Here is an 11444-nt window from a genome sequence, read left to right as displayed (position 1 = left end):
ATTCATTGCCGTGCCAGGGAAAAGCCATTCCACATTTCATACACTCAGGGAGAGCTATTTCTTCATAATCCTCAGTGCACCAGGCACCAATGCATAAATATACAGCAGTTTGAAATGTTCTCTTCTACAGCAAGTCCTATCAGTCTATAAATAATTTTTATACATATTTGTAATACTTCATCCCTGAAATGTGCACCTTAATCTCAACACCAAAATTATACGTAATTGCGAAGAAAGACCATTTTAAGACTGGAACCGGAGGAAAAATATATTAATCACTATGAGAAGATACTAATTCTTTTTTTTTCCTATACATTATTTAAGAAAAAATATAATCTTAAATTACAAATTAAAATAATATTTCATATGTAAGTTTTAAATTACAATATAGAATCATAGAGTTTTCAGGTTGAAAGGAACCCTGGGAGATTATTCTAATAATCTAGTAGATAAAGATCACATTCAATACAGCATAATCAGCTTTAGTAGATAAATAATTCTTGATTAACACAGAGCACATTTCTTTTAAAATGTTCTTTCCAGTGAGTGACATTGTTCACATAACAATAAAAATACAATTACAGCTGAAGGGAATGCAGACCTAGAGTTAGAGAGCAGAGAAAAATGCCCATACTCCTTTATATTGAGGACCCTCCAAATGCAGCAATTCACAAGACAGGCAAAATGACACAGGGTTTTTTCCCCATTCTCTCTCTATTTCTACTAATAAACAATGGTGCTAACATTCTGCTGCTTTATCTTGTTGAGAGAAAAACAAGAGGACCTCAGACATGCAGTAATGCTTCAAGATGAAACACTGCCAGGTCCAGTTGCTCAAAGGAGAACCTCCAGCCAACTTGTGAAAGGTTTGACCCAACAGCTCCACAGTCTCAGTCCCTGTCAGCATAAAGTGCTGCACTATTACACCAAAATGCTGGCTTTTAAAGTCTCTGCACTCACACAAATAGCAAGCAGAGACCATCCATGCTGTTACCACAGGTTTCCAACAGGTAAGTAGCAGGGCAGCAGCAGTGGCAGCTGAATTCAGCTGGCTGTGAGAGGTGCAGAAACGGGATGTCCCAGCTGTTCCATGTCCCTGGGTACAGGGCAAGAGGGCATAGGGTCAGGCACAGACCTTTCTGCCAACTGAGACAGTGAGACATCCCAGTTCCTGCTCTCTGCTTTTTTTTTCTGAGCAAATCAAAGGGAAGCCCTTTCACCCTTCCCATCTCTTCTCTGTAGTTGACATGATCCCTGCAATCCCTGGATATATCCCTGCTGCTTAACCCCCTGAGAAGGACACAGTTCATTTAACTGAAGTTCCCCAATGGCATCCTGAAGTCAGATGTAGTCTCAGTACTAGTTAACTGATTTACCAAGAGGTCCCAGCAATATAGACTCATTTCCCCCTGTTCTTCCTCCTGCATCTGCTTTAGGAAAGGGGTCAATCTTTCCCCTGGCACTGCTTTTTGCCATTCTCCTCCATCTTTCTTCTCAGTTATGATCCCTGCTCCAGTTAGGTTTTAGCTCTGGTTAAGAAACATCAGTGTTAAACCTAATCAGGAAAAGTAAACTCGTTCCACCCCAGTCTTGGAGAATTTGACATTTAGGCTATCACACTGTTTTCAAAACCTGTCCAGTTCAGTGAGGTAAATCCAAGAAGGAGAAAGCATCTGCTCAACAAAAGGCCCCAGGCAAAGCTGTGGGACAACTCCAACTACAGGAATCAAGGACTGCTTATACACCAAAGGTACTGTAACAGAGAACATTATTTCTGGAAGCCATATGCAAGCAGTAGCTTCTCTCTGTCAATATCCAGTAGTATCAGGCAATGTAAATGCCTTCCTAATGCTGAAGCAATCACAGCATTGTGCATTCTTATTTCAGATTTCTCAAGGGGATGCAAGAAAAAGGACAGTAAGTGATGTATTCAAATGAGCTGCTCTATTTATACCCTCTTTCTACCCTCTTGGAGTAGTAAGTAATGAAGAATATAGTAGCAATAAAAGCAACAAATATGAAAGAGATAAAGGCTAATAACGATTTTCTTGTTCGGAAGAAGTGGCATTCAGGACACAAGGCAACCTCTTCTGGACACTGCAACTCCGGAGTTTCAGGACCAGGAAAACCATTATTGCCAATTATCTCTCTGTAATGATTCAGAGAAGGCTTTGGTTCATATTGATTTGCAACATAGCTGTAGAGACCATACTTAGGAGCAGTCTTGTCATTAAAAGAATAGACAAAATATCCTTGAAGGTTAACGTCATCCAAGGTGTAAGCTGCAAAAAAAAACAAAGTGTTGAAGAAATGAATCAATGTCACTCTGCATTCAAGAGCAGTACCATATGTCCACATGTGAAGGAGGGGCAGGGGAGTGTTAAACTCACATCTGCACTCCTCCTCTCCAAAATTAGGTAAGGTATATGTACATCTGTTAAGTGTTTCTCATAAAAAGTAAGAATCCGTCAGCCACTGCCAAACAGTGTGATCTGTAAGTATCCTGCAATTTATTTCCTTGTGCTTGGTAAACACAGCTGTGAGTGACTGACTGTGTTTAATGATCAGCATGGAGCCTATCACGAAAAGATGTTCTCTCTTTGTTATGTATGAAAGAATACAGGTTTTGGGCTTCCTGCCCCCAGTTTTCTGCAGCCTGTTTCTCTGATTACTCCTTCTCCCTTGCAGGGCACGTCCTGATGGGGACAGTCAAACAGAGGATGTCAGGCTGTACTTCTCACTAGCAAAGGCACAGTGACACCAGAAAAACCACACAGGCATGCTGAGGTCGGGTACTAGGATACCACTGGTGCAAGGGGAAAGGTTATGCAAATCACTGCCCTCTCTTGTTATTAACAAGTTCCTGATCCAAGATGACCTGTATTAGTCTTTATTGAGAACATGTCCACAAATCCATACTGCTAACTCAGCTACTGGAAGAGGTGCAGCAGCTGCAGTGCTAACCTTGAGCCATCCATCCTGCTTGACACAAAAAATCAATCTAAGGTAGTAAACACAAACTGCAATATTTTATATCTCAAAACCATTGTTCTAACAAATTAAAGCAGATGAACACAGGCTGAATTTTCATTTGCTTCTGGAAACAAATATTTCTGAAGCCCAATACAAGACTTTAGCATCTCTAACCTACTTTTCATGTGTAAAACGAAATAATTTACCTGTCCTTTAACAGAGCTGCTGCCGAGGATATTTAGTTGTGTTTGCAGAACTGCAGGTGGACTTAACAGTGTTACATAAACGGTTTCTACTGTTCTTTATTTTCAATTGGCAAAGATGTACTTAAACAGAGTACAAAGTACTTCAAAATACGGCCTCAGTCCAAAGGGTCCCGTACTGTATGCTGGAATCATTTATCTGCACAGGTTCCCCTGGAACAATGCAGGTGAGCAATATTACACGCACAAAAATTTCCACATGCAGTACCTGAAACTAGCTGGAGGAAGAAGGCAGAATAGGGACTTTAAGGCCAAGGCATACACACACCAATCCTCTTCTACACTGTGACGCTGAGGTAAGGACACAAGATTTCTAATTCATCTCAGTTACTGCACAAGGTCTTGCAAAAAAGAAATGCAAGTCTTGGAGAAACCTGAATCAGTCATGATGCCACGGTTATGTAATGACAAGATGGACAAAAGTGCAATACCAGAGAGGGAGAAGAAAAAATGGAAAAGCTGATGGACCAAACACTAAGGAGGAGTGTACAGTGTCTAAAGAGGGAGATTAAGCTTTAGGAAAAGTACTATGGCTAGTTAGCAGAGACATATTTATCCATCACAAAGAAGGTGAGAAAAAAAGATGAGAAAATAGGTTAAGCTGAAAAACATAGAAGCTATTTACAGGCTGGAGAGAAGAGGGAGAAAGAACTTACTAGGGGACAGTGGTACCAAACAGTTCAAAGGGCAGAGTTCTGCAAAGAACAGAGGCATGTGTAGGTGTTCTTGCTAATGGGAACTGGGAGAAAAGCCCATATCCACAGACCCTTTGAAAACAGAAGGGTCAAGGAGACAAGCAATACAGAAAAAAACCAGTTTGAAACCACAAGTCCAAATATAGCCAAATTGTGATTTTTAACTATAGATTTATAAAACATGCATCCAGTGCTACAAAATGCTGGAGAATGAACTCCTGGGCACTTAACATTGATGTTCAGTAATTTGCGAAAGAGGTGGAAATTACAGAGGAGGAAGTCAAAGCCAATAGTTAATAAAGTGGACAGGAACTGCCAGTCATCATTCACTACTACTATCAAAAGAGTGGAACAGATTATATAAAGCTTGATAAATATGAAAGTTAGGAGATAGTACATGATTAATGTCAATCAGCTTAGCTTTATGAAAAATAAATCTTGCCAAAATAATTTGACATCTTTTTCTGAGATCAGCAGATCAATAAAAGTAATGATGTTTGAGGTTAGAGCTTCACAAGGTAAATGACTTGGTATTATATGGCATTTGGAATAAGAACATAGAATGTTATGAGGTCAAGGGAAGCCCATATTAAACAGATTTCAACTGGTCTCAAGTAGAATTAAGAAGTAATAGAAGTCAGTCTAGAAAGTAATTGCAGGAAAGTGTCACAGTGTGTGTATTTCTACCCTGGTCATGGAGCTCGGTTTCTAGCACTGTTATTTAATGATCTTAAATATATCAGCAACCTGAAATAAATGGAAAATTATCTCTTACAATGTGCAAGTATCACAAAGATTAGAGACATAACTTAGCTAGAGCAGCAAGATTTGCACAAACAAGCAGCAGGCATTTGAACATGACCAAATGTGAAGATGTCGAAGAACAAGCAGACCTACTTTTGAAGAGGCAATCCTGCTTGGAATGGGGTGTAGGAATCTGTAACTAAGTTTAAAATGTCAGTAAATCACCAGAGAATCTGTGTAATTAACCTGTTGCTACATCCAAGAAGGCCAACAGCCTGTATGCATGTAGAAATGAGGAGGGTAAGAGGTTATGTTACACCTGCCTAAGTGTGACAGGAACAATGTGTCCTGGTCTAGGTTTACCCCTCTCATGAGGAATGACAGCATACAGGGAAAAAGTTAACAACTCAGAGCTTTGAAATTATGCTTAATAGCAAGGGACACAAAGAGCTTTGTCTGTATTATCTATCAAAGAGATAAATGAGAGATAGCTTGTCTTGTGTCTGCAAATACCTACATAGATAAAATACATGTGGAAATGCACAACAAAATTGCTTAAAACTGAAGCTAGAGCAATTAATAGTAGAAGTGAGATATATATACATACATATATATATAAACACACACACACACTGTTAGGTGCCAAATTCTTCATCAGTAAAAAATTATCTCATTTGGGTCTTGTGCTTTTCTGAAAAAACAGCATGTGCTGTAAGACAAGATGACTCAAAATGCCTCCTTTTTGCTTATAATTTATGAATCTTTGAGACAGAGAAAGAAACTGGTATGTGTTCTGAATAGCAGGAAACAGTCCGGGAAATGGCATAATGAGGTAGACAGATGAATTATTATGAAGGTCACTCTTGGATAAGACCACTGTTGAATAAGATACAGAGACAACTGAGGAACGGAACTCATAGCTAGCCCTGAGACACCTCAGTGGAGAGAAGCAACAAAGCAAAACAGTAGAAGTGCAGTAAGATGAAAATCTAAATAAATGTGGAGCTACTCACCTAACTTCTATTTAAATTTATTGAATCCATAAAAAACTTTTGCTGTCTTATGCAGAATATAAGCCAGGTCAGTTTTCCTGACATTTAGTAACACCAATCAATCATAAATCAAGGGGAAAATTACCTGTTACATTATAGCAACATTTCATTTATGGAGTATTCTACAGAGAACATGTCTTTTAAAGCCAAACATACTCTATCACATAGTGTATACTAATAATGGGATTTGTGACTTACAAACCATCTGTGGTTCCTTACCTTTTAAAGCTTCATTGATGTAATTCTGTATGTAATACACTCTGAGCTTATCGTGCACCATATTCTGGTCATCGTCAATCCCATTAGCCATAACATAAATTGGGACATTGCCATACTTTGATTTCACCCACTTGAGCAATTTGCGCAGTCCCCAGGGCACTACTGCAGCTCTGCTGGGAGAGTGAAGCCATGTGATGTCATTGATCATTTGAACTTCAAGGAAGTGGTCATATTTTACTGCATCTTCTTTCTCTGAGCCCACAAGGGTTGTAGTGTAGTGACTCAAGGCAAAAAAATCAAATGAGCCCTGTATTAACTTCTTTTCATCTTCTGAGAAGTAAGGCAAGTGGAAATTATACAGGTCAACACCATTTATTCGGTGAAGCCATGCTCTCATCACCTCTGGGTAGTCTCCATTCCCAAAGATGGGCTCTGCAAGCCAGCCAATGTCGAACTCTAAAATTCTGTCAGCAACTTCTTGGTCATTCCTGGAAAAAGGACAAGCTGGTTCTACCCAGTCAGCTTGCAAAGCTATAGATATTTTGCCCTTCTGAGATCTCCTGAATTCTTTGTCATAAAGATGCCAGACTTTTGCGTGGGCTTTCAAAAGGTTGTGCCCTGCTGTGTATGTCAGGTTTTTTACAGATGGTTCATTCATGGTGATCCAAAATTTGACATGGTCCCCAAGACTTGTAAAGCAGAATCTGGCATACTCAACAAAAGCCTGAACAGTTTCTGCGTTCTCCCAGGCTCCATATTTGGCAAGAGAAACTGGAAGCTCTTGATTCTCAATCATAGGTTGCCATAAAGCAACAACAGGAGTTATGTTAACTCTGAGAAGTTCACTAGCAAAACACTGATAGTAATGTACAAGTGTGTGATTAATTAGAGAAAGGTTACCTAAAGGAAGGATTAAAGACCATTTCAGTGAAAAATGGAAGTGTGTGACATGCATTTCTTGCAGAAGAGAGATCTGGAGCCTGATAGCAGCAAAGTCCACACAGTGACGCTTGCGCTTCGAGGTGTAAACTCCATCCACTTTAATGAGCTTCTTCGTCTGGTGAACATCCCACACATAAACACTGGAGTCAACGAACTGGGCGGGTGTCGTGTCTACCTAGGAAGAGCAAGAAGCACACCAGATTCAAGCTGCTTGTTCCAGGTGGGTGGGAACATCACAACCATCAGGCACAGCCTAGTCAAAGTATTGCATTCAGCATCTTTGATACTGGCATCTCAGGCTCATATGAATGAATGACTTTTCTGTTAACAAGTGATGTCACAAAAGTGCCAAATCTATACATCATTTTCACTATACTTCCCAAACAACCTTATGCTAATGGTCATCACATTTATGTCCTCTCTAAGTTGTTCCAGTTTCCAAAAGAAACAAGGCATTGCTCAGGGATAAGCCACTAAAACTTCTCCAGAGAAGGAGATCTTCAACGAAGACTTCCGTAATTTTTAAAATGTTTTTCTTTCAAGGTTAAGGAGAGATTAAGGACAGATTTTCTGTTGCAAATTACCCAGTACAGTCAGTTTCAAGACCACTCCTTGAATGCAGGAAAAGAAATCATGAATACAACATCATTTCTGTGTTCTGCTCTTTTCCTGACTATAATGAAAGATGAGTAATGCTCTCCACTTGATTTCTAGCAAAAAATTCAGTTGACAAGCAAAATTTTTCTTTCTGGCTGAAGACATCCCTTTTTATTTAATTCATACTGAAGTCATTTCCAAGTTATTTCAGCAGGCTGTTGACGTCTGAATCAATTTTTTGGGCCTCTGAGTAAACCCACTATATGTTACTCCAACAGGAAATGCATTTCTGAGAAGTCTTTAGGGTTTCAGATGTCAGAACTGCCTGTATGACACACAGTATCACAGTACAAGATGAGTTTCTCAGGGCTGTTCACAATTATACTTTCACTTTTTAATGAAAATCACCAGCATAGTAAGGATTAGAAAATGAAAAATTAAACTACTTGTAATAATGCACAGTGTGAAATTTCCTCATTATATGCTGTGTAATTCTTTCTAGACCCAAACAACAGGATAATGGCACCATGGTCTTTATTTGTACTTTTCTCTTTCTTTTTAATCTTTGGTGTGTGGTTTCCCCCTGAGTTCAGATTCCTTGTCCTGCCCTCTGTTTGAAAAGCAGGTGTCAGCCTACAACCAGTGTTCAACTTGTAGCTCAGGCTCTGCAGACTGTATAAAAGAAGCTGCTGAAAATCAGTTGCTGTTTTCTCCGGAGAGGTCAGTACTGCGCTTATAGAAGAAAGTAATAAAAAACAGCATGTCTGAGGGAAATTGCTTTTCTGGAGAATTGTCCCTTGTAGATTACTAAAGCATGCATTGCCACTAATACTGTGGGAATGCTGTCAAAACAGTTTTTCCACTGTGATGCATCTACAAATCAAACTACCTAAGCCTTACGGCACAAAATGTTTGAATGGTCTTTTGAAAAGAAAATATTCAGCTTTGAAGGTTTTGAGGATGGGAGGGATTTTTTAGCTGTTGTAAGCTGACTGACTCCACAACTTTATAGCTGTTATTGACTCCAAAAGCAGCAATTCCATTTCCAATTCTTAATCTATCTGAGAGCTAGGAGGATGACTTGAATTTTCTTGGAAATCAGTGCATGAGGTAAGAAGGCTGCAGTATTTCTCCAGAGAACAAAGCCAAATCTTACATTTGGAGTGAGAAAAAACAAACAAGCTAACAAGCTCCTCACACTCTGGCCTTAAGAAAGATTCTGCCTTTGTGGAAAAAATAAATTTAAAATTCTGTTCTTGGATGAAGCCTTGGCTTTGAATTTACACCTTTTTATTGTGGTTAGAGAAGCTCTACACCCACAATAGCATCTCAGAATTACAGAGCCCAACAGTTAAAGTGATCATAACTAAGGTACAATTTTTTCTCATGTTATAAAGTCTTAGAATTTGAAAAATTCTCCCAAAGTATCAAATCAGTTGAAATAAAGACTGAAGGTCACGAACTAGCTAGGTTCTATGCAGGGGCACTGCAGGCCCTCATCAGACACAATACAACATAAAATGAAATAGAAGAAATACAGAAATTTCATTTAAATCTAGTATAGTTCACTTCCTTTTATATAAATTCTCTCTAAGAACAGTACCAGGATGTATATGCATAAGATGTAAAAACATGCCACTGGAGTTTTAGCAGTTTTCAGGAAGTTTTCTAAAACATGTATTTTACAGTTTAGCAGATTTAATTGACTTCCCTTTGGTAAGAACTGACTTCCCATAACTGACCACACATGTTCAGGCAAAAAACCACCATACTCCTTCCCATTTTCACACATTTTTCTGAAACATTACTTATAGTGTCTCAATCTGACTTGGTCACACACAGCAAATCTGGTGAAGAATCAAAGACACGGTGTTTGGCACAAAAGCCTTGTACCAGTCTCCTTGCAGCACTGTGGTAATACACATAGAGTGTGGCAAGGACACTCAATTTAGCAAATATATCACTGTGAACTTGTGCACTGATACGGGTGGACAGCCTGTCGGTTTTATTATCAGACTCACCTGAATGTAGTTGTCAACAATTCCCCAAGCAAAGCCGCAGGGAAAAATACCTTCTATGGGCTGGTTTTCAGGCAAAGGTGGGAAGCCATTTTTTTCTATCAGCTTTTGATAGAACAAGACAGAAGATTTGGGTATCAACTTCTTGTCATGGCTTTGAAAATCCACATAGAACAGTCCCCGCCGAATGCTGTACCCCCTATGCCACTCGAAGCCATCCAGGAGGGACCAGACTGTGTAGCCAAACACATTAACTCCGTCGTACCGGATAGCTGAGGAAAGAACAAACCCAAACTTATCAGGGTGCTCATTTTTCCTCTGTAGATTACAGCCAATCAGCAATGTTTGCAGCATTAGTGTGTAAGAACAATGCAACAGGTCAGATAAGTATCTCAGGGCCTTCCTCAAAGCCTATTCAGGGAATATATTTCAGCTGCACTCGGGGAGCTGCCAGATTATGGTAGAAGGCAGCACAGGTGCCTGCTTGGCTTTAAAGCAGCGAGATTTAGAAAGAGAAGCTGTACAGCAATGGTTTGAGCAGTGCTGCTCATCAGCCAAACCTCAGCCTCGGAGTAGAGCCTGAGCCATCTGCAGCCATGGATCTGTGACTGCCCTGCACTGCCCTCTGCTCTGCTCACACTGCAGCTCACTCCAGAGTAGCTGTTACTGCAGCACTACCCTGTATGCAAACAAAAGTTACACTCCTTTTCATCTCCTCCCTCTCCACTCCAAATACATAGTGAGAAAAAACCTCACAGCACGTTTGGTGTGCACATGAATTTTTATTACCATAGATTCCAAGTAGAAGTGATAATACAGAAAGACTCTGTTTATCTGGCAATTCTGTCTCTTCACATCTTTATGGCACAGAATTTTACAGCTCAAATACTTAAGGCTTTCTAAAAATATGTGTGTGTTCTAGGTCAAGTGTTTGACTTCTAAAATCACCACATGCTTTGAAGGTTAATGTCAGGATCTACTGGCATCTGTTAGTTTTACCAGCATTATTATAGGATTCCATATGATACTCACTTTTAGCTGTATTAAACACTGAGATTCAGCAAAATGTTCCTGAGCAAGGCTCAGCTCCAGGAAAGCACAAAGGAGTGTGCTTATTCTAATTACATAATTAGACCCACCCTAATTCAGCAACGTATTTAAGCACATTCTTAAACGTTCTTTTGAACTGGTGTTTGGCTCTGTAGCCAGCAAAGTTTATCTTTATTACTCACCATTTTCTGTCAGCCCAAACTGGATACTAACTGAATATAATATTTACCAGCCTAGTAACAGAAAGCGTTATTTCAGGCAAGCAGAATAACAAGATCCTAATTTTCTGCTAATGTACCTCATTACAATCAGCTACGAGGGACCACATGGATTCTTGATTGTAACCCTGTTTGAATCAATTAAAGGAACAATACGGTTAAATAAGCAACAAATTTGGCCCAGTCTTTGTCAGAGGTCATGAGAAAATGTCTAAGGAAATGGAATACTTCTCCTCCTAAAGGCACCATTCTTTTGTGTTTGGCAAATGTCACTATTTTTCTAACCTCTGCATGCACCCATGATGACATCTGCCATACAGCAGAGTAAAAGCCAGTACAGGTTCACTGTGTGAACCAGTTTCAGTGAGAACTTTTTTGAATAGCATCTCACCCTTCTGTAAGTCATCACACAGCACTCCCACACTTCCTGAGTGCCTTGCAAAATTCCTCCTCAAATCCTTTTGAAAAAAAAGTATTAACTTTTAAGTGTCACCTAGGAAAGAAGCAACTCAAAAAATGTTCGGAAGTTCCAAAAAGTCTGGAAGTCTCCAACACCGTATCCCTCATGGATCGCATATTACTAGGAAACCACAATGAAAATTAATATATCTTTGCTCCTTTCCCCTTCTCTTCTCTTCTCTTCTCTTCTCTTCTCTTCTCTTCTCTTCTCTTC

General features: G+C 39.5%; 1 protein-coding gene across 1 annotated transcript in view; it reads right to left on the bottom strand.

The window, feature by feature from the left end:
• Positions 1-380: 380 nt before the first annotated feature.
• Positions 381-11444, bottom strand: part of KL (klotho) — a 44393-nt gene continuing 33329 nt past the window's right edge. The window contains exons 3-5 of the mRNA XM_033084340.1: positions 9507-9775; positions 5947-7063; positions 381-2282 (exon numbers count right to left, since the gene is read on the bottom strand). Coding sequence (XP_032940231.1) covers positions 1945-2282; positions 5947-7063; positions 9507-9775 — 1724 coding nt within the window. The 3' untranslated portion in view covers positions 381-1944. The remainder of the gene's footprint in view (positions 2283-5946; positions 7064-9506; positions 9776-11444) is intronic.

The sequence above is a fragment of the Catharus ustulatus genome, chromosome 2, assembly GCF_009819885.2.
Source record: "Catharus ustulatus isolate bCatUst1 chromosome 2, bCatUst1.pri.v2, whole genome shotgun sequence".
NCBI classification, from domain to species: Eukaryota; Metazoa; Chordata; class Aves; order Passeriformes; family Turdidae; genus Catharus; species Catharus ustulatus.
The sequence above is the reverse complement of the archived record's forward strand: the minus strand, read 5'-3'. Positions and strand labels throughout refer to the sequence as shown.